The 22,673-nt window shown below is 39.8% G+C and overlaps 2 protein-coding genes across 2 annotated transcripts; both read right to left on the bottom strand.

Moving 5' to 3' along the window:
- Positions 1-1,212: 1,212 nt before the first annotated feature.
- On the bottom strand, positions 1,213-4,342 carry rerglb (RERG/RAS-like b). Its single transcript, XM_053324566.1, has 5 exons — positions 4,291-4,342; positions 3,452-3,508; positions 2,864-2,937; positions 2,256-2,404; positions 1,213-1,498 (listed from the first exon to the last, which is right to left on the bottom strand). Exons 1-5 carry the CDS (start codon positions 4,340-4,342, stop codon positions 1,213-1,215), a joined length of 618 nt encoding a protein of 205 aa, XP_053180541.1.
- Positions 4,343-7,803: 3,461 nt separating this feature from the next.
- Positions 7,804-22,409, bottom strand: trim66 (tripartite motif containing 66). Its single transcript, XM_053324569.1, has 17 exons — positions 22,194-22,409; positions 21,195-21,405; positions 19,302-19,431; positions 18,853-18,969; positions 18,566-18,680; positions 18,163-18,309; positions 17,383-17,500; positions 16,178-17,025; positions 14,137-14,343; positions 13,488-13,620; positions 13,312-13,393; positions 13,043-13,229; positions 11,600-12,507; positions 11,370-11,493; positions 11,175-11,249; positions 9,668-9,820; positions 7,804-9,503 (listed from the first exon to the last, which is right to left on the bottom strand). The coding sequence occupies exons 1-17, from the start codon at positions 22,200-22,202 to the stop codon at positions 9,267-9,269; spliced, it is 3,801 nt and encodes a 1,266-aa protein (XP_053180544.1). The 5' UTR covers positions 22,203-22,409; the 3' UTR covers positions 7,804-9,266.
- Between the last annotated feature and the right edge of the window lie 264 nt (positions 22,410-22,673).

Genomic DNA, 22,673 nt, shown 5'->3' with positions numbered 1-22,673 from the left:
AATTTTAATTCACTCTTAAAGTGGTTTGGTTTTCATTCATGTCTTTCAAATATTGTTTACCATTTTTTTGTTCGAATTTTTGTTATGCTTTTTCTTACTTTCTATCATTACACTGTTCATTTATCTAACTGAGGGATAGCAGCAATCCCACTGAAAACTGTTAACTGAGTTAGCTCTCAGCTATATTTAGGTTAAAATGGGGTTGTTTAAATACAATTTATAGTGATCAGTGAAATGGGGCCTTTGTAAATATTTTACCATAACTGTTATTTGGGCAGCCTTAACTTTAATCTTGGCATAGCAATTAACTATACCCCAGTACACCGTATATTACAGTAAGTGATCCTACTGGAACAACATCTGCTTTTCAGCAGGTCTTCTACATGAAGCACTCCCATTTTCTCTATATTAACAAAGAAAAGACTGTTGCATACTAAGTTTTTAGCTACTAACTGTAAATTGCAAAGTCATTTATTTCTAAGAATGTTTATGATACAACTTTCTCTGAAAGTTATAATCAATAGGCTATAGACTAACAGTTTTACTTGCAGATATACAAAGCAGATTACAGTACATTTAGGCCTAGTTATTTTTTGTCTGTAACCCACACCAAACCAGTCACAATGAAAACTGTAGCATAAATTGACCTTTTTTCAACAAAAACACTCTTCATTTCAAAGATATTAGAATTAGTATATGTCATAACATGTAAAAGAAAAAAATATAATTTTTTAACTAAGGCAAAGCTCCAGTCGATCTTCGTTCCTACCCTCACCTATGGTCATGAGCTTTGGGTAGTGACCGAAAGAACAAGATCACGGGCACAAGCGGCCAAAATGAGCTTCCTCCGTAGGATGGCTGGGCTCTCCCTTGAGATAGGGTGAGAAGCTCAGTCATCCAGGGGGAGCTCGATCCGACCCCGGATAAGCAGAAGACGACGACGACGACCTTTGACCCTATGCTTCTTGTGTTCAATAAGACAGGAGAAATGTATTAAAATAATTGTTGCTATCAAATTGTCTTCAGACAAATGGAGGTGAAACATTAAACTATGACATAACTGAAAGCCTGATATCACTTTATTACATTTTGAAATTCTCAGTAAAACATTTCCACATATGTTTAACATTAAACAAAACAACAAAAAAAGGCTGGGGTATTCAGTCTAACAACATGGTTAGTTACATCCATGACTGTAACTAATTTTCTCCATCAGACAGACTGTCGCCTTTTACGAAACACATTATTGATGAGTTTGGCCATGGACTTGGAGCCACTGTATCTTCTGCGCTCCGCACGTTGCTTAAGGTGCTCCATCACATGGCGAATGAGTTTTGTAAAGAGGTTGGATATCTCCGCATAGTCTTCTGCTGCAGACACCTCCTGGAAGTTGCAGCGGTTTTCCTGAGCCACAAATTGGCCCTCCTCCTCCCTTACCCGCCGAGCACTGCACAGGTCCCGCTTGTTCCCCACCAGAAAGACTGGGACGTCCACCAATCTGTCACAGCAGAGTGCACCAAAGCAATTCAACAATCAGTGAACCAGGTGCAGAATCCGTCCCTTAAGGTCAAATTCATAACAGACCTGATGCAAACAGTTCACAAACAATGTGAAAAATTGGGTGCTTATTACATTGAATAGTGTCAATCAGCTGTTATAGTTATGTGTGTTTGTGTATCTGTAATCAAGAGTTTTCAGACTCTTGCAGGAAAGGCCCACAGAGCTCTACTTAATTTACCAATCAGGTGAGAACTTGTACAACCCGCCCCAAAAAACATGTAAAAACAAACAAACAAACCAAAAATTCAGGGAGTTTTCATCTTCTCCCTCTAGCTTCAGCCAAAATTCATCAAGTGCCTGAGTATTTCATCATAATTCTGTTAAATCAAACAAGAAAAATGGATATAAAGCCCCATAAGTTTATTTAATTGAGCATATTATATATTATATCCATTAATGAACTTCGAAGCGTTTGAGGTTTCAGTCGTAAAAGAAACTTTATGAAGTCTACAATCAAAGTGTCTTCAATCCTGTTTGCTTATGTTCATATTGCCTCTTTGAAACTCTACTTCATACCAGTATACATCTACTCATCCTAGTACAGCATGTTGGAATTTAGCCCTTAACTTGCAGCATACCATATTGATCTTCACCCTGATAGGCCTACACACACTCATCTCAGGAATGGGACTCATTAGTTCATCAAAGTAAATCCCTCAGCTCGGCTTCATTCCCAGCAGACTACGGTCACTCACCCCTTGCAGCTCTCCTCTCGGGTCTCTTTGATGTGCCGCACGATGCTTCTGGCATGGAGGAAGGACATTCGGTCACTGATGTCGTATACCACCACAAATCCATCTGCCCAGTGCACAGGCTCCTCCAGGATACATCTGCTGCCTCCACCCTGGAACAACAAAGGTAAATGTGGAGTTCAAACATGGCAAATGGTTTATCAACTTATATGACGACAGAAGCAATGAAAAGTTTTTAAAATGTAGGATATTTTATGTCCTACATTAGGCTGTAAAAAGTGATCCATCTTATTTTCAAGATAAACAAAAAATTGCTCTAAAAGAGTAAATTATCCACAACACGGTATAGCCATGGAGATCATGTTACATGAGAGTTTTGTAGTCAATAAAAGTAAAAACTTTGAAAGTAACAAAACCATTTGTGCTCAGTGTACACATTCGGCTGCCGTATAGTTACTACATAAACCTTTAAAGGCCAGTGTGTGTCCTCAGTTACAAGTTATACTTGTAATAACTTGAGACCAAAACACAAATGATTTGGATGCTATACCTTGTACAGGGGAGAATAACTATTAAGCAACTACTATATATAATATTTATTTCTTATTTACCTGTGAACATGGATCGAATATATCCAAGTTTAACTGTCTCCCATCAGTTGACAGCCTTTTATGGTACAAAGAATCTGCAACAAATCAAGTGAAAATTAGCTATTTTAAAAAAGCAATAAATACTATGAATCAAATTAACCAATGATTATGAATACAAGTGGAGTAAATTAAAGTGCACAAAGCTTTCTTACTGAGAGGCAATGAATACAGTGTTGTGCCAGTTTAGTCAAACTATGGAACAATGATTACTATAATTACTGTGGTGCATGATTGCTCAGAGGGGGCAAACAAGCTAATTAATTTAAGCCAGAAGTGGAAAGGTCTGAAACGTTATATCCCTCTGCAAACTGTAATTCTATTACAGTCATCCAGCCTGTAAGATAAACACTGAGTGATGGTGAAATGTGCTCATCAACGACTATAAACCCATAAGAAAAAGACTGAAAAGAGGATTTAGTTGAGTCACCTTAAATATAATGAAATTACTGTGGGGCCAGCAGAAACACTGTGGAAAACCCATGAGTGCAATATATGATATGTCTTACTGTGTGATATAATAACATTACTGTTATGAGTATATTTACGTACTGGTACTGGAAGCATATTCTCCAATAAAACGTTTTGTCAGGAATCTCACCAGAACAGCTGGAGGGAATAAGAGACCAAGAAAGAGAGAGTCGGTTTGGAGGTACATGCAGGCTACTGATACAATCACATTTAATGCGAAATCATTGCAAACCATACAGCAGTGCAAAATCAATGCCAAATTTCAAATGCAATGACAGCTGAAAGTTGGAATTGTTCATAGACTTCATCATATACAGATGTGTTTGTGTCTTTATCCTGCACAGCTCAATGCAATGAAAATATATTTTGATACAGTACATGATAACATTTGGAAAAAAAATCACTCTAGATTAATATGTAATTCAAAATATACTGTTTGTGAAATTCACACAAAAATTCTGATATAGGTTTCCTCAACTTAAACTTTTTCTTAGAAGGAGATCATGAAAGGAGGATCCTCAGCTAAAGGGTGGAAATCCTCCAGCCAGCCTTTGGGGACACATTCATGTCAAATCACTTATTTCACTCAAAACAGAACTGGTTGGCTACAAGTTACTACTATCAGTCTTTATCTCCTCTCACATTTGTCGACTGCAGAGCAAATTATTTTATGAATGTTATGCTCTGCCGTAATCATCTGTCTTGATTTAACATAGCTCAAAAAGTTACAAATTGTGTATTTTACAATATACAGTATGTCAGACAAACAGAAACATAAACAAAGTTGTCTCATTTTCATATTGTCCACATTTATGCATACTGCCATGCATAATGTACAGACAACAGAGACAAATCAGCAAAAGAGTACATGTCCGTCTTCACTGTAAAAACTCTCAGTTGTCAGTGTTTGATTTGCTCACCTGTTTTTCCAGCACCCTCGCTCCCCAGCAGAGCCAACTTGATGTCATTCATGACGGTAAGTTGGAAGTGAGCTGTTGAAATTCTCCCACTACTTGTCTGTCTGTCTCTCTACTGTACTACCTCCCACTCTATGAGCTGCACGCACACAAGTGTTTGGAAGAGCTACTTCACCGTCACACGTCCCTCGGTGAGAACACATGCAGAGTCTCTGCAGTTTCTCAAGAAGTGAGACAAGTTCTCCAAGCCGGGGACACGAAGGGTGACCAGCACAATACACATAGATACAGATGTTTTTGGAATAAGGAACCTTTTTTGAAAAAAGTGATTATTCTGCAAAACAGGAAATGTTATACATGATGTGCAGGATATTTTTTATGGTGCACAGTAGAATACATAAGTCACAATGTCAAAATGTAGACTTTGGTTTTCCCAGTGTATAAATGAACCATAGCATTAGTTCATGCAAGTCATACGCCCCAGCACACCTTATCAATCACACACCAATCACAGCCATTCTCACCACAAGGCGGTCCCTTTAAATATTACTCCCATCTACACTGATCTAGCTTCACCATTGCTCTCACTGCTGCTGGCAAAGCTTGCCTCCACCACACCGAGCCTCCACCTTTCTGGTTCAGGGTCCCATCATGGCTCTAGGGTCAATTTGCAATTCGTGCCTTTCTTTCGGCCCACTCCAAGGGGGTCTTGCATTGCGCTCCCTGTTTTTAGCTCAGCTTGCTGCTGGCTAATCCATCTATTACCATTTGTTGCAATGAATGGTTTAATTTATGACGAGAGTGTTCCTGACTGAAATGTAAACAAAAACAAAAAATATGATTATAGGACATTGAACAAAAGTGGTAAAAGATCAGGGCAATGAATCAATAGTGCACAATTAACTAAGAGACTACTATTGTAGTAGTAGTAGTAGTAGTAGTAATAGTATCTTTATTGTCATTAAATTGAGGGTCAGACAACAATAAAACAAAATTTAGATAGCACTCCCTGAGGCATAAGAATATTAAAGACAATTCAAAACAATTTAAGAAATAAATAAAGCATTGATAACCTATAAGGGTGTGCAATATGCAATACAATGTGCAATATGCAAACACAGTAAACAGCAGCAAATATCAAACTTTGAGGATATTTGGCAGAACTGATGATACCACAGATATATTACAGCAGAATCAAACCTGCATAAAACCAAGAAAAGCATATGTAAAAACTGTCAGTTGACCTCCGTGAGGCACAAAATTCAGCTTCCCCTCTCTTCCCTGACTGCTTCACTGGTCAGCTTTCATTTTTCTCTCCGTACTCTCAGTGCTATTCTGTCTGCCCTTTTCATTGTTCACCAAAGGTCACAGAAGTGTCTCATTATGAACCTGTATTATTTTACTCCAAGCCTGCTGACTGAAAGGTCACAAACCTCACTGAAGAATAACATGTAGCAAGATGCCCCCTGACCAAAACAGTGTACATATAACACATTTAACATCTACTACTTATTAGTGTGTGTACACTCAAAAAAAAGAAAAACAGAAGAATAAAAAAGAAAGAAAATGTGCAGTGTTAGTATATATACTAAGTATTCATATTTATTGTAACACTGATGTCATACTGCCACACTCCAACACACCTAAAGACGCGGTCCTTACTCCAGAAATAATTGTACATATTAAAATACATCCCTTATTCTTATATGACTAAATATAAAACAGATATACAGATACCAAAATCAAGATGAAAGAAATGTTGTGCCTTTGACACCGTTTTTCAACTTGCACCACAATCACAACATCGTTTTACATGCAATTGAATGTTCTCTAAGAAAAAAGTCCTTGATTTAATTTCTTGTGTGATGTGAGCCAGCAGTGTCTCCTGGGCAAAATGCTGCAGGGCCAGGCAGCAGGGTGACATCATGTCTGTGTTGAAGACAGTCTCCAGTTACATCGCTATTTTTCTCATTGTTTTCTAGCCAATCTCATTCTTCATCACATGTTAGAGATTTGTTTAAAGATCTATTTAAAGCAACACTGAAACACTGGTACAAAAGCTTGTAAACAGATCGCCAAGGTCTAGAAATTCAGAGCAGACAAAAATGAATGAGGCAAGTGTAAAAAGATTAAAACTGAAAAGTAATTGGTGCCATCATAAACCTGGAAGCCAAAATTCGAATTTTATTACGTTTTTTGCTCTGAATGAGGTCTTCCAGGAGGCGCTACCCCTCGGGCCCCTTCAAAGTGCTGCCAGAGGTGTTACACATGTGGAAACATGGAGGTACATGTGATTCCTCAGTTTCATTATTTTTACATCAATTCCTTTGTTAGTATTAAAAAAGTAACTAGAGTCCACTGCATATGCCCACAATACAAAAAAGCACTTTAATATTCCTTCAGTACTGTACCTTCATGATATTTCAAATCATGATTAACATTGATTTTGCTGTTGTCCAAAAATGCAACAGTTTCAGAAGCAGCGAGGTCACAACTGGATGTTTTGTTCAAGCTAAGTTAATCTTGCAGTTTTAGCACTAGCTCTGTTAACTCACAGCCCCACTCGAACTATATCAAATTAGCATAAAGCCATAACATACCTAGAAACTTTTGATGGACTTATCTGACAGATTTTGATATCACTGACAAGTAATGACATGATTTATTTTTGAACTATATATGGTTTACATGTGCTTCACAGCTAATGCAGTATGTGGTTCAGAAGCCTCTTAAAACATTCCTTCAAATATATTGCATTATTAATCTTATCAGGGAAAGCTGCTGTTATATTCGTTTGTTAATTGTGTGGCTTTTTACTATTTTTACAATATCTTCTGAATTCTCTTTATTCCCCGAGTTGGATAGTTAGCTCCAAAACCTGCAGAAATAATCTTCTGCAGGTTCTTACAAAAATAAGCTCCAGTTTGGTCTCTGTTCCACCACACTGAAATCCAAACCATTTTATATCATCCAACACAATACATTTATTATCCCGTACCTAAAAGCAATTTCAGCACTGGATGCAATCATTATTATTGAGTTTAATCAGAGTAGACACAATGGAATTAGACCAGAAGATGAAGCTCAGAAGATTGTTTTATAGGGAGCAAAAAAAAAAAAAGGATTTTTTCACTGCTGGGCCAAATCTGACAATAGAGTTTAGTTCAAATTGAAATGATCAGAATACATCTTATAGCATTGAAATGCATTTAGAAGAAATTAACTCCATGAAAATATGATACTGCCATCATATTTGAGCGACCTCCAAAGTAAATAAAGGAGAAATAAAATGTAAGGTAACATGTACGAGCACTATTTTTATTGAAAAGCAATTAACACATACATTAAACGGCCACACAGTGGCTTTTCTATCCGTCCATCTTCTGTAACATATTGTATAATGATTAATAGCACATGGAAAATAATAAGAGACATATTTTCTCTTGAATGCATTTTTATTGATATTCATATATGTGCATTTATGGCTCATAGTTACAGTAAAAAAAAGGGGGGAAAACAGACTGCTCTCCTGAAACGGTGACAGAAAACTACAGTCAGTACAGTTATAGCATAATAAGTCTTCCTTCATACTGTAGGGAATACTATTATATCTATTGATTTCAAATAAAGCAACATTACATATGCTGTATATTCAGTAATCTTGACCACAATCAAGGAGTGCACAGACAATAATTTGTGCAGTAAAACTTTAAAAGTCAAGTCAATTCTATCTTAAGCTGCAGGAAGCAAGTTAAAGTATGTTTAAAAAGAGGAAATGTGCTACAGCAGCGGGTACAAAATTATATTTTTCCTCTCTACTGTGTGACTCTACAAATCACAAGGACAGTTTATAATTATCAATACAGAATTATATCAATACCTTTCACTCTTACTAGGCCTGAGAACCATTTCTTTTTGACATTTGGAACAAAAATGTTTCATACACAAACTTAATTCATGGTTAAATGTATAATTTCCTTAAATACCTCTAACTAACAGAGAGTTACTGCACTGTTACTGCATTGTTGTGTTGATCTGGATCCACAGATATTGAATCATATTACAAACACGTACATTTTTATGACCTGTTGAGGTCTAACACTAGTTATCGTGGACTCTCTGCATCACTTGGGTCAGTAAGTAAGACTCACTGCTGCTTTTCAAGAAAGCTACTGATAATTATGTCAAATAATCAAACCTATGATAATTGCCTGCAATCATTTAGTCACTACAAATAAAGAGGGAAATATAATAAAATAAACCTCTATACAGTTACAGATGTATAAATATGCTGAAGATTTACCAAGGTGGTAAATACAATATTTCAAAGTGCTGTGTATAATCAGGGCTATATTCACCTAAAAAAAGTCAAGAAATCCACTTAATAAAGACACACAGTGAGTTTACTAAACATCCAACAACAGCATTCTTTTTGTACAGTATAGCATAAAACTTTAGGTACATGATTTAAATTAATTTAAGTAATTTCCAGTGTATCAGGGAAAATCATGGGCAAAATATGATATGAAATGGTAATAATTATAACATCAAATCTCTTCTATAAACGACTGCAGAAACAACCCAACAAACTCTGGATTCTGGTTTGTTGACTAATTTTCTCCAACCGGATATGCATTCAAATACGTAGCATATAGTATGTAACCTAAACGTGTTTTAATCAATTGTTTCTGTCTGTAAGATGCTCAACTGAAATCTACAGGGATATTCAATATTATGTTCAATAGTAATAGATTCTTGAGTTACTAATGCTGAAATATTCTTTCATTCGTTTCATTACATTTAGCTGCCATCAGATGGCAGCACTGTGATATTATTGCAAACCACAACATACCTTAGGGTTACTGTTAAATTACAGCATGAAAACGCTGTTACAGCCCCCCAGCTGCTTAACAAAGCAGCAAAATTACACATAAATACAGAAATTCATGTGTCCTTAGTTGCACTGCATTCATCTCTGGTTAGAAGTGATTTCTCCTTGACTTGAGAGAGTGTCTCCTCTTCCTCTTCCTGTGACACTGCTCCCTCCTCTCTGGCCAGGGGAAACCACCCTCGGCGGTCCTGTAGGCCTCATCGTACTCATCACTGTCACTGTCCGCCTCAGCCACAGGAAAAACTCTGTCAGGGAAAACTTCCTTCAGCCTGGAGGTGAAGAACCCCTCCAGGCTGCGGCCTGCTTGGGCCACCTCAGAATCAGGCTGCAGTCAGAAAGACACAGCTATTACACACAGATCAGTGCAATTTAATGGATGATCACTTCCATTTATCATTTTAAAAGAGATCAATTATAATCATGATAATAACTGTAATGACAGTATGGGTAAAATTGTATACACATAAAGGTAATCAAAATGTAACTTACATAATTGAACTTTGCACAGTTGTGGAACATGAGACAGACATCAGCAACAAACTGGTCTGGTGAGTTATAATGTCGGGTATTCCTCTTGTTGAGTTTGGCCCTGATCACAGACAGATCCATTGGCCGCTTGATGATCTGGTAGTAATGACGAGCCTGCATAAGAAATCAGTGGTGTTTAAGATATTTATATAATCCACGCAGCCATTTCTTTCCCTCTAACTCATTTGAACTGAATTGCCTCATAGATCCTTTTGCCTTCACAAGGCATCAAACAAATGTTTTGCTTGGACATAAATCATGCCACTGCAGTTTGAAGAATATTACTCAAGCAGTGATAGATGAGCGATGAAGGCACAAGTCTTGATAATGTCATAGATTAAGACTAGTTGCAATTTTAACCTCACTGGACTGAATAGTAGGTTAGGTATTAGGAAATGCACTTACTGTTTATTCTTATTCACTACACTTAGGGATTGATATCACTCGTGTCTGTACACTAAAAACAAACCTACAAGACCTCTGTTCCCCTCTCCACGTTTCCTGTGTCTCTCTATGCTCTTGAACAGTAGTGGATTTAGATAGGGGAAACATGGCAGCATCTTGCTGGGGGCTGCATAGGCACATGCACCAAAAAAGCAAATACAAACTGAACGGTTACATTGACAGGATTGGTTTTCTATCACTCATTCGCACATTGTGTCAATGATATAATATCACTGTATGTGTCAATTAACCTTGTTGGACGTGTGCACCTTAGTTCTAGTTTGTGAGCTAGCAGACTTATTTCTGCTAGCGGAGAAGATCTCACAGTGAGCAGTGGGAGATGGGGAGGGTGGTCTGGGTATGTTGACCTCAGGTCTCACTACTGAAAGCTTGAGGTAGGGTTGAGCGAGGGAATCTAGCGCACCTAATTTTGTACAGTAGTCTACTGATGCAAAAAGTAAAATCAGTCACACTATGAAATGCTACCAAATAAACCATCATACATTCTATGAACTTGCAGTTTCACAGACACATAGCTGCATTTGCATTGGCAGTTGTGCAATTTAGTCTGTGTGTTTCTTGCTTGAAGTGCTTGCAATAGTGTAATAATTAGATCTTCTTTGTAAGTGGCTGGTGTTTCACAAGAAGTGTTTAAGATTACCAGGAAACCTGTGGAGACTACCCCTGTTACCAGGCTTTATGCTATGCTATGCTTAGCTAATTGGCTGCTGGCTGCAGCTTCATATTCAAGGAACAGATATGAAAGTGGTATCAGTCTTCTCATCTACTATAATTGAATCACATATTTCCCAAAATGCTTAACTATTCCCTTAAGTAAAGCTTGCTCGTTATCAATCTCTCTGACCCAAAAATGAATATGTGTGTTGATGTAAGCAGAAACATGAGAAAAGCTCTTTGTGATGCTACTTTGCTATAGGCACAGTATAATGACAAACAAATGAGATAATGAAGGGGGAACTGGCTTTTACTGTCACTGGATTGTCAGAAAAGGGCCATCACTCACAAGTGGACTGACGGGCTCATGGAAGGGAGCACTCAGGATGTTACTGAGGACCAGAAGAGTCAGCCTCTCACATTTCTAAAAAACAAAAAAGTAAACCAAACAGGAAAAAAAATATTATAAAAGCAGGAAAAGGAATTAAATAACAGAAAACAGTGAACTGGCATCTCGCCACCGTCGCCATTATGAATGACTTACTCTCTGGTCACATGCAGACAGTCCATGTGCTGACGTGTGTTCCCCTGACGTTCTCTCATTCTCACAATCGTACTGAACCTCAGGCTGCACAACATCTCTGCACAGACTGCACACCCAGTCGCCTCTGAGCAGGATAAGAAACATGAACAATAACATTTCACATAAACAACTTGATAGGATGCAAGATGATAGCAGTGAACATATTTCAGGTAAGAGTATAAGAAGCTTACGAAGGGAAGCTTAGTAGAGATGGGATATGACAAGACAGATGAAAGACTTTTGGACAGCGATCACAGCACAGCAGGTCCCCGCCGATCAGACACACAGCACAGAAATCCTCACTCTCCATCTCTGCACTGTCCTGCTCAGTCTGGACTTCCTCTGTCCCAATCTGCAGGTCCGGGTTTGCCATTAGAAGCTGCCTCTGACTAGGTCCAATGTGGGGCTCGTCTTCCAAGTCAGAGCGAAGCGGTTGTGGGTCGTCCGTTGTCAGTTCAGGTTCAGATTCAATGTCGATTTCAGACTCCACAGAGCCCTGAGAATCCAGCGGTTGATCGGATACAAGGTCAGAATCAGTTTCTGCCTGGAAGGTGGGATCGTATTCACGCTGGACATCTGACTCAGTTTCAGCATCGCCTGATTCTGCATCAGCATCCAGCCCTTGGCCATCCTCAGATCCTGCACCTACATCTGACTCTGGGTCTGCCTCAAATTCAAGGCTTGGTTCTGAATCCCCCACAGTGTGAGTTTCCTCACAGTGCCCCACTACCCCTGCAGCCACGGATTTCTCCTTGACCAGACATTCAAGTTCAGCCTCAGATGAAGACTCTGCAATTAAGTCAGAATCTGGAGATGCATCTGAATCTAGCTGTGGGTTACAGTCTGGATCTACTCGAGAAACAACTGCTACTTCTGAGAATGATCTGGGATCAGAGTCTGAATCCAGATCAAGCACTGTGTACCTCTGTGGCAAATATTCAGGGTCAGTGGATGCTTTGCAAGAGTTTAGTCTTCCTCGGTTGTCAAACTCACTGCTGGCTGAGTGTGTGGTAGACTGATTGCAAGTTTTTCGCTCTGCATATGGTGGCGCTGTGACTGAGTGGGTGGTCGTCATGGTCTCGGAGCCTCCAGTAATACCCTAGATTTACAACAAGGAGAGGAGAGTTATGTGCCATTATTAATTATTTCATTTTTTAAATATATTTTTGATATTTGATGCTTCCCTGATGGCTTTTACCAGAACGTTAACTAGAGCATCCAGTGATTTTTAAGATGTATCAAATAAAATAATAATTTGTACCATCATCCCAACACTGTATGAAGGTAATTATATATCATCTACATGGGACAAAACCCTGAGAAAATGTTTGTATTGATCTAAATTGCCTTCAGGTTCTCGTCCAAATATGGTCACATCTCATCACCACTAGCATCACTAGCATCACTCAAAATGCCGAATTCAAGGCTTGAAAATGGGAGTTCACGAACAAATGTGTGACGTCACAGTGGCTCTTCCATTATTTTTAAACAGTCTATGGTTTACCCCCTATCTCCACTTCAGGAATGATTGCCAATTACAATATGGGATTGTAAAACCAAATCCTATGAGCTCAACAGGTAAATTATTAATATCTTAATCTTGCCTTCACTGTATAAAAATAAATGATACATACTACAAGGGCTACATCATGCCAGGTTCTCTGCTTCAGCAAACTTTCATTCTTCTCCATTGTGCTTGCAGGTAAAGGGTCACTCTGCCGTCTTCCGTGTGGGGGGAGTTGAGACACAAGGATTTTGAGACGCTCTAAGCAAACCACTGGAACCCTGGGCCTTCCCAAGTCCTTCTGAACATCCATGTTGCTTTAGAGGCAAGAAGACAACAAATGATGAAAACTACAACTTATTTTCATGACTTATTTTCACGTCTTTTTTTAGTACGTACCTGTTGTGACTGTTTCGTGACGACCTGCACTTTTCTTTGGCTTCATAGTCAATCTCTTCATTTACATAAGTAAAAGAATGATCTAAAGAGAAGAAGATGATGAGCAAGTATTCACAAACTCTGTATTTTGTTTAATCAAGGATGTAATCAAATGATTGAAAGTAATTTTCCAGCACCTGGCTCTGTCTTATAGGACAGTAATGGAGACCGGTGACCTCTGGAGGGCGCTGTTTCAAATGAAGTTTCCTTGACAACACAAAGTACGCCATCTGAAGCTCTCCTCCTCTGTCTGGGATCCTTACCAGCAAACTGGGAACAAAACAGATGTCATTTGAGGGAGCTTCATCCAATCACTGACTTATAAAGGGTTTTGTGGTTGGTTATAGAAGCAGTTGTCTTTCACTTAAAGTTATGAACATGGCCAAAATTGGAGCCATTACTTGTTTTCCCCTGCCTGAAGTGGTATACAATAGTTACTTGGATCAAATCTAAACTAAAGGTTCAGATTTCATACTTGACCTCAGACAAAACAGTTGAGAAAACAAATTTACTACGAGGTCTCTTTAGTAACTGTTCTAGAGCTTACGATCATATCACATGATCTACATTGGCAGATGGAGTTTGCCCTGTTGTCATGAAATTATAGAAATTCAAATTTTCATTTTTCATGTCTTTTCTCGGATAAGATAACTTTAAAGTTGTCAGAGAATATTGAAATTTTAATACCTACAAGTCCTTGACAACCCATCAACCTTTGTCAACTACAGCCAATTTAAAACTGATGCTTTGATCTAGAGAGCTTCAGTTCCTCTGACGCCGTGTTACCTTATGTGCAGCTCCTGCCTCTCGGCTGTGAGTGCATCCTGTGGGCCTTTCATTGTAAGGGCTGGTGGCTGGGGCTGCCAGTTCTGCCGGGATGCTCTGGGAGCGTCTCTTCCTCCTCGCACACACTGAACTAGGGCTGAGCCTGCTGCTCTGAACGTCAGATCCACGCTTGTGGTCTGTCACTGACACCTCCAGGGACGTGGATCTCTGTCAGGAGCACAAACATATAAAACTGAGCAGCAGTTTCGAGCTGTATCACATGCACAGATGCATGCCCTTAACAACAGAGGGGAGCGAGAAGGCGCGCAGAGGAAACAACCTTGAGTGTCACTTAGGCATTAACACATGGACGCACACGCATGCAGGCACATGCTAAATTAACAAAAACATCACTCAGAGCCTTTTCTGAGACTAATTCAAAACAACTCAATCCTTACAAACATGGCTGCATATATTACTGTTATTGTACAGGCAATGAAAGGACTGGTTACAAATTATCATATGTAAATTCACCATTTGGGGTGCAGTGTGGCCCTTTGATTAAGCCAGAACTGCAATCACTTACTGCTCCACTCTGCTCCTCCTCAATTTAACTAATGCAAATATCCCAAAAAGCTCCTTTAAACACATCAGCGGTGTCTTCAACTAATGTAAGCAGGAGGGCTGACAAATCACTTCACACCAGTTCTTTTAAAGCGTCTCTCTTTCTTCTTTTTCTAGTGCACGATCATGCATATTCAGACCAGGCTAACACAGAGCACCTGCTCTTAGGTATTGTGTGATTAAAACAGTTACCTGATCCATGCCCCTTGGAAGAGGTACGCAAGATTGTGACTGTGGAGGAAAATAGACTATAATCCTTCTCTCTTGAACAATGGGGTGGTGTTGGAATTTAAGTCAGTGCTAACCAGAGCTGAAATCAAGCTGGCAGCTTCCACTATTCCCTTAGTGACTTATTAATGCCAGGTTAAGTACATAAATGACTGCACCCCAGTGGTTTCATATCATTTTCAGATGCTGTGACTTGAAAATGCAAAGTTAATACATATCTGCATTTGCAAGAATTTTTAGAAATATGATTATGCGGTTGCTGGCATCAAGTGTGATTATGTTGAACAGTGCTTTCCTTTCTAGGATGCTTTGCTATAAACAGCTCAACTTTAATTGTCAGGGCAGCTCTTTGTTTTCCTGTCATCCTTTCTTCATGAAAGGAGGAGCATTTTTCTGTTGCACCATCTGTTTTCAGGCTAGCTGTCATCTGTGGGAAGTGATCATTCTGGCATTAAAATAAACAGTTTCAGTCGTTTATAGATTTTAATTAACACTAAATATATAGTCCTGCCTTGGATAATAAATAAAATAAATGCTTCCCATAAATATAACATTTTCCTTCTAGCTTTTTTTAAAAACTTAAATTGTATTTGTCACTTAATTATACTATACTACCAATTAGGCTTTTGTTCTTTTTGTTGTTTCAGTTGATCTCAGCAAGTGTTTGAAAGGCTGTACTTTATAGGAAATAGGCTTAAGCCTGACTAATGCATTGTGGTTTTTGACAGGTGTGTAAACAGAGTTCTGTGGTTTTTAACATGGTATGAGTTGTGAGCTGCGTTAAAACTTTTTGAGCCAACAGAAACTTTGCAAAACCACATCTGAAACGAAAAAATTGAAGACCGAAGTGCAAAACATCCCTCTGCATGCATTACCTCAGAGAGGCAACTGCTGCTGAATCTCTAACATATGTTCATAACTATGATACTTCACTACATCACTTTATGAAGTTTATTACAATCAAATCAATGTCATTTATATGCTGATGGGCTGTTAAGTACAGCCTCACCAATCTGCAGGGCCAATATTAGCTAAATATGAAATTAAAGTACAGTAATGTTTTACAGGCTGAATTTATCCCTTATTTTTCTTATTAAATGTATACATCTCATCTTATTAGTTTTTCTAAATTTAGTTGTCTATAATCACTTAATTATCAGCACTATTATATGTATTAATAATGTCTGTCAGGCTGTTTTGTTTTGCTCACCCTGCCATCTCGGTGGTCTCTGAGCATCAGTGTAGGTCTCATCCTCTGATGCTGTATTCTCAGCTCTGCTGCTGGAGAGGCTTGGATGTGATGTTGCTGTTGGACAGGACTTTGCTCCCCCCTTTCCTGCAGCTCCTCATCCAGTAGCTCTCTGTGTTCAACCACTGCTGTTTGTCCATGAGTCCCCTCCACACTGCACCTCTCCTCCCAGTTCTCTACAGTCATCACATCTCGGTCTACAGCTGTGTGGCTGAGCTCCTGCTGCAGAGCTGTGCCAGTGGACAGCTTACTCTGACGCTGGCTTTGCATTTGGCCCTGACCCAGCCTGTTACGGTCTGCACTCAGCTGAGGCTGGCTGTCTGGAAAAGCTTCCCTCTGGTGTTGGTGATAGAGATATGATTTAGTCTGAGACAGGGGCTGGGAGGCAGCAGCTTGTGGCTGGGATGACGATGCACGGCTGCAGTTGAGCTGGATGGGTCCCATGATCGAGACAGGGGATGATTGTGAGGGTGGTTGTAAGGCTGAGGAGCTGTTTGGGTCCCAGCATCTCTGGAGCTGCTGGCTCTGGTGCAGGGAGGCAGAGAGAAGGGTGGGCTGAACACAGCTGGAGTTGTAAAGTGTGGCTCCCAGCTGGCTTTTGTCCAGACTGGACAGATCGGGTTGAGAGGGAATGCCATGCAGGCAACACATCTGGGGTTCACAGCAGGTCTGGTACCCACAGCCTGACTCTCGTCCCCTGTGACACAGAGACGGCAAAGCCAAACAGGTGATAGGCTGCGGCCTCAGAATACTGGCGCAGGCCAAACTCTGAGGGTAGGTGCAGTTTCCTCCCTCAACAGTCAGTTGCCCTGCAGAGCAACAGTCACATTAAGAGCTGTGTTAAAAACTTCATGTGTCATACATAAAATAATATTTATAATGATAGTAACAACTACATTGCATACAGTCATGTTAAATGGGTAGGTATCTCATTTCACACAAACAACTGACTGAACTTAAAAAAAAACATAATCAATTTTATAATTTTAAAAACTTTTTAGAAATTCACTGAATTCTGTCATGTAAAACACTTCAATGTGATTCTAATGCAATAAGATTTGTATTATGGCCTAACTTCCATTTTAATTAAATTGGTGATTGAATTGGTGAGAAATCATCATGCAACAATGTAGTACCCCAGCTTGCTTTAATGACATTAATTTTACCTAAAGAGGAAATCTGCTTTGTCCAGTAACTAGCATCCCAGTTGAATCTGATCTTCACTGGACTCCAGGAGTCGGGATGGAGTGATGGCTCAAGCAGTTGCTGCATCTGGAGTGAAATCTGAAAGAATAATGTATATTTTCTAAATTGCATTTTGCAGACTTCTCCTTCTGTATGTGACATCACTGACTTCCATGGTAAAATGACTGAAAATAGATGTGCATTCAACAAACACCTGGAAAGACAATGATTTATGAATTTCACTGGAACCCAAGCCACTGGAATCAAATATGACATTTGACATCTAACATTCAACTTCAGGTTAAAAGAGTAGTCACAATTGAGTACAGCACTTCCATAAAGTACAAGAGACAACTTTAAAAGCAAATTAAAAGCAGTTAGGAAACACATTCTGATTTTTTGCCCCTCGTGTGGATCGAACAGTGACAAAGCTCCTCCAGAGATGTAGAATACATTATACAACAGGCTGAGTAGTACTATGTGTGACTAATAAACTGAACTATATGTGTATAAATGTTGGACTTCCCCCTTAAAAATAAACCTACACTTTCAGCCGTTTAACATGTGCTAAAAAAGACTTTAAAAAATCCCTTAAACTGAGTTATGGTAACTGTTAGCGGGGGGTTTACAAAGTAGATTTAAATTTAAAAAAAGACATTGGGCTTTTTTTCTTTTCCCCACAGAAATGAACTACTACTATCTCACAGGACTGTGTGTTAGAGTAAGACACTGGCCATGTGTTGACTGGCCTGTCAGCATACCAGTGCCCTGCTGAAGAGCACAGGGCCTCTGCAGTGGTGAGTTGTAGCCCAGGTGATGAACTTTTGCACGTGGTCCAGCTGGCCACACATCTCTATTGCCCCCTGCAGCTGGTCCTCCAGACGCTGCTGGAAGTCCTCTGAGATTTTCTGCAAGTAACCAATAAAACACATACAGTAAGCACTGGCACACAGAGAGTCATGGCTGGACTGTGGACTAATCAGTGGCTCTGTTTCTTTGACAGATATAGTTCCTGAGATGTTGGATTAAGCAGCTTTGCTAGATTATTGTGGGCTCTCATTTGCTTGCTTTTAAGACTGGTTAGATCACTGGTTACTGATTCTTTGCATGTAGGTTCATGGCTGGCTGAACGATAAGAGGGAAAGAAAGAGAGACAGTAATTACCTCCAGTTGCTCTATTAATAGGTTGGCTCGTTTGTTAAACTCATTCATCATAATCATCTTTGCCATTTTAATCTGGTTCTCGGCCTTCCTGTGTGCAATCTTCACTCCGTGAACTCTACAAAGACAGGAAGGAGAAAATAAATGTCTCACTCCTTAGCAGGAAAATCCCAAATGCAGATCATTTTAGCATTTTTTCAGTCTTTAATTTATGCATTTTCTATATTGAACACTGTTTCATTTTTGAGTTTTTGTGTTAGAAGATGGCTTTTTCTTTAGTCTAAACCAACCTGTCCTCTATCTGCTTGGCATTGTTCTCCACAGCAGATCTCCTCTCCTCCACCTGCACCATCAGGCTCTCAAACAACCACTGCTGATCCTGCAGGGCCTTCCCAATCTGCACCACCCTGAACACGCAAGGCAGAGGATCACAGCATGAGCCAGATAGAAAGTTTATTAATTTATTCCTTGGGCTCAAAGAACACCAGAATTAAATTTGTTACTCCTGGGGACAAGACATTATGCAGGTGACCTTAGAGGCAACTATTGTACTATAACATCACAGAAAACAAAAGCGTATGAATACTTAATAGGCATTAGGCAGGCCAAGGGTAGTGTATGCAGATAGTGTTGATAAAAGTGACAGGGCGTTTAGAGAGCACTGTTTCTTAGAGGAAGTTTTTAACCTGCGGTTAGCCCTTCTCGGCAGCGTCCTTGTGCTGAGTGTCAGAGGACTGACCTGTGTTTTTTGTGGGAGGACAGGTGACAGCTGCTACAGCACAGAAGGTCACATGACTCACAAAACAGCTCCAAGGGCTCCTGTCTGTGAGAGTGGCACATGAGGAGGGAACAAGGATACGACCCCGGTCCTAAAAAACAGACGGAGGGGAGAAATGGAGGAGGGAGAGAGCATGGAGCATTAGCAACACTCGACAAGCAATTCACACCCACAGCAAGAAGAGCGCTATCAGTGTGCAGCATGTGAGCAAAAGCTGAGAGCACATTTGGGGAGAACAAAAGCTTGTACTGGTACTATTTTAAGCATATTTGAAGAAGTGAAAAAAGCTTTATAATGTCTCAGGATCTGGAGGGAGCTTTCTAAAATCATAAAAAATTACCCTGATGATGTCATAGCGATGTTGCAAAGATTATCTCAGTTTAGGCTTGGAGACTATAAGACTCTAACAGAAAACCTGCTTTACAAACTTGGGACAAAGAAATTGAATGACATGACTGATTAGCAGGTGAGAGAGGGGGTCTAAACTAAAGACACCTCTGAGTTGCATTATGGGAAGTGTGTTTTTGTGTTTTTTGACATTCTTTTTAATATCTCTCTTTTACAAGTCTGAGCTTTATGGAAATGCAATACTAAACCGCTGGAGCTCCATGCAAAATCTGATGTTTGTTTGCTTGAAGGAATTTGTGCATCAAGTTTTCAAGAATTTAATATATGCTTGTCAGACTATTCTGAAGCTGTGTAGACAGCATGTTTTTAAGGTTTCAGCTGGATATAGTCTACCAGGAGTTGAACCTGTACAATTTTTTCGACAGGGTGTTTTTGTTAAAATGACTGAAAGACAAATGTCTAACCCATTTATACACTTATTTGTTTAAATACTTTTAAACTTTTCACAGTATAAGCAGTCTGTGAAAAGGTGAAGCATTACACAGGCAGAACAGTGAGTGGTTAAAAGGAAACTGTGATGAGTTATATTAGCCTGCCTGTAATGTTAGCAGGCCTTGATCTGTACAAAGACGATACAATTGTGGGATGTTAGGCCTCAAGTTGAGGTTACAGTAAGACAGTTTTAAAGAGTATCGACTAATAAAGATGTAAGTGAACAATATTTCAGCCCTGTCCAATCTGTCTTTGATGCATCAGGAACCGCAACACATTAATACAACAGCACACATGCAAAAACGTCTTTCACACTGTTCTAAATAGGTCACTGTAGAAACTGTTGGCCCACAGAACGTTAATCTAACAATAGCCAGTTAAGGCTAATGAACGCAGCCCTACTGCTCTCTGCTGGCCGCCTCACCTCAGCCAACCCCCTCCTGCCTGTACGCGGCTGCTCATCACAGATCTGTGGTTGAGCTGAGCATCATCCTGTGTGCATAAACCCAATGTGACTGACCACATCCTGACTGTCAGCGCAGTAACACTGCTGTTCTCACAAATACACAAACCAAACAGTAACACTCCCGCATCACAATAAAGGTGTCAAGAGTCCTCTCATTATTATTTCATAACTAGTTCTGAGCAGGTCTGCAAAAGCAGCTTGGAACAAAGCTGCCACACATACTGGAGGGTCTTTAAATAGCAACACACTAATATTAGCAAAAATGAAATCATGCAGGCCCCTAAGAATCTGGGCCACATTTGAAATAAAGGTGCAATAAAACAGGGATCTCTAAGAACGATTATCAACCATCACTGCCATCATGCATAATTCATAGCAATGGTTCCTACTGAGACATGACTAACAAACAAACAGGGCACAAGAAGAAAAACAAAACAGTTGTCTTAGATGACAAAGGGACAGACTGTGCAGCCACACTAATAATCTGTCATACTGGCCTGGAAAGTGGAGGCAACACACTCTTGAAATATGTAAATAGCCATGCTTGCCTTGTCCAGTCGGAGGCAGGGAGCTGGAGCCTTTCTGGTACAGGTCTAGACACTGGGCAGCACTGGGCCTCTGTTGGTGCAAGTCTATGTACTGGGAAGTAGAAGGGACTCTCTGATGCTGATGTGCATCTGTACACTGGTAACACAACCACTTGTTGCAGAGTGTGCACAGGCTGTGTGCAAGTGTTGTCTCTGAACACTCTGAGCAGCTCTGACAGACACATAAAGAAAAAGCTTGTGTTGAAAATATACACTTAACACACTCACACACACACACATGCACACACACACACACACACACACACACACACACACACAGAGGGCCATATGATAAAAAGATGATGTGGCATGTCAGAAACATGAGTTGCACCCTAACTTTGGACTAAATCACACTTCAGAGGGTTGTTGTTTTCTTGTGGTTGAGAACAACTTTCAGAAGCATACGAGTGAATCCTCACAAGGGTGAAACTAAACCTGTACAGGGATCATCATTTACTGTAATTTATAAACTAATTGAAGTTTTCAACCATAAGCATGTCAACATTATTATGTACAACTTTTTTTTTAAGTACATAAATCAAAGCATGAATTTCACAATGTTATTATCAAAAAATTACATCTAATTTTGCTATAAAAGCAGTAAAAGATAACTCAAGCTGTCACCGGAAATCCTCTAAGATGTTGCACAGTAAAGTTATTTTCACTTAAGTTATACTTTTTTATTCTCTGTGGAGAAATTCATCCTCTGCAGTTGAGCAGCACCCAGGGACCAACTCTAATTTTAAATGTGCCTTATCAAACTGAAGATCAGACTACTCTGATCGGGTGGTAAGGGACCAAAACAAACATAAGAAGCATGCAAACTCCATACAAATAGGCCCTGGTTTGCCCTGAAGGGATTCAAGCACATAACAGTGCAAACCCAGAAACCATAAAAAAAGAAATAACATGAATAACATCTCAGACATCTCGGAAACAATGGTAAAAGAAATATCTTACCTTCTCCATTTCAATGGCTTGGAGAGTGGAGTTGCCTTCTCAGCAGGAGGGAGAGGAGAGGAGAGCGAGCAGCCTGACGCCTCAGCAGCAGAAACACTAAGGCTTCTACCTGAGGCAGGAAGCAGTGCGCACCGAGAGGTGGCCTCAGAGGAGATGGCTTACATGACAGCCTCACTGTGCTCTCTCCTCCCCCAGTTCATCCATGTGTAGGACCCCCTCACTGCAGCAGAGGAGAGGAGTGTCACATTCAAATTCATCCCCTGCTCGCTGGTGCAGCCACCAAAAAAGGGAGAAAATCTAATCCTTTTTTTTTTTTTTTTTTAAATAAGCCTGTGCATAATAATTGGGAATTAGGGAGATAAGATAATTATTTTTTTGTAGGGCAAAATATCCCCGGAAGCGCTTTCCAAAATGGAGGAAGGAAGACCAAGTGACCTACAATGAGGAGGGAGGAATTGTACTGTAAGCACTGTTTAGGTC

The sequence above is a fragment of the Scomber japonicus genome, chromosome 1 (assembly GCF_027409825.1).
Source record: "Scomber japonicus isolate fScoJap1 chromosome 1, fScoJap1.pri, whole genome shotgun sequence".
NCBI classification, from domain to species: Eukaryota; Metazoa; Chordata; class Actinopteri; order Scombriformes; family Scombridae; genus Scomber; species Scomber japonicus.
The sequence above is the reverse complement of the archived record's forward strand: the minus strand, read 5'-3'. Positions and strand labels throughout refer to the sequence as shown.

Coding starts and splice junctions, on each gene's coding strand:
- rerglb (XM_053324566.1), bottom strand. CDS start 4,342: ATGAATGACATCAAGTTGGCTCTGCTGGGGAGCGAGGGTGCTGGAAAA. Junction 3,509..4,290: donor CGAGGGTGCTGGAAAAACAG/GTGAGCAAATCA, acceptor TATTCCCTCCAG/CTGTTCTGGTGAGATTCCTG. Junction 2,405..2,863: donor TATTCGATCCATGTTCACAG/GTAAATAAGAAA, acceptor TTGTTGTTCCAG/GGTGGAGGCAGCAGATGTAT.
- trim66 (XM_053324569.1), bottom strand. Junction 19,432..21,194: donor CCTGCCTCCGACTGGACAAG/GCAAGCATGGCT, acceptor TCTGTTTTTTAG/GACCGGGGTCGTATCCTTGT. Junction 18,970..19,301: donor TCCTCCCACAAAAAACACAG/GTCAGTCCTCTG, acceptor TTGCGTGTTCAG/GGTGGTGCAGATTGGGAAGG.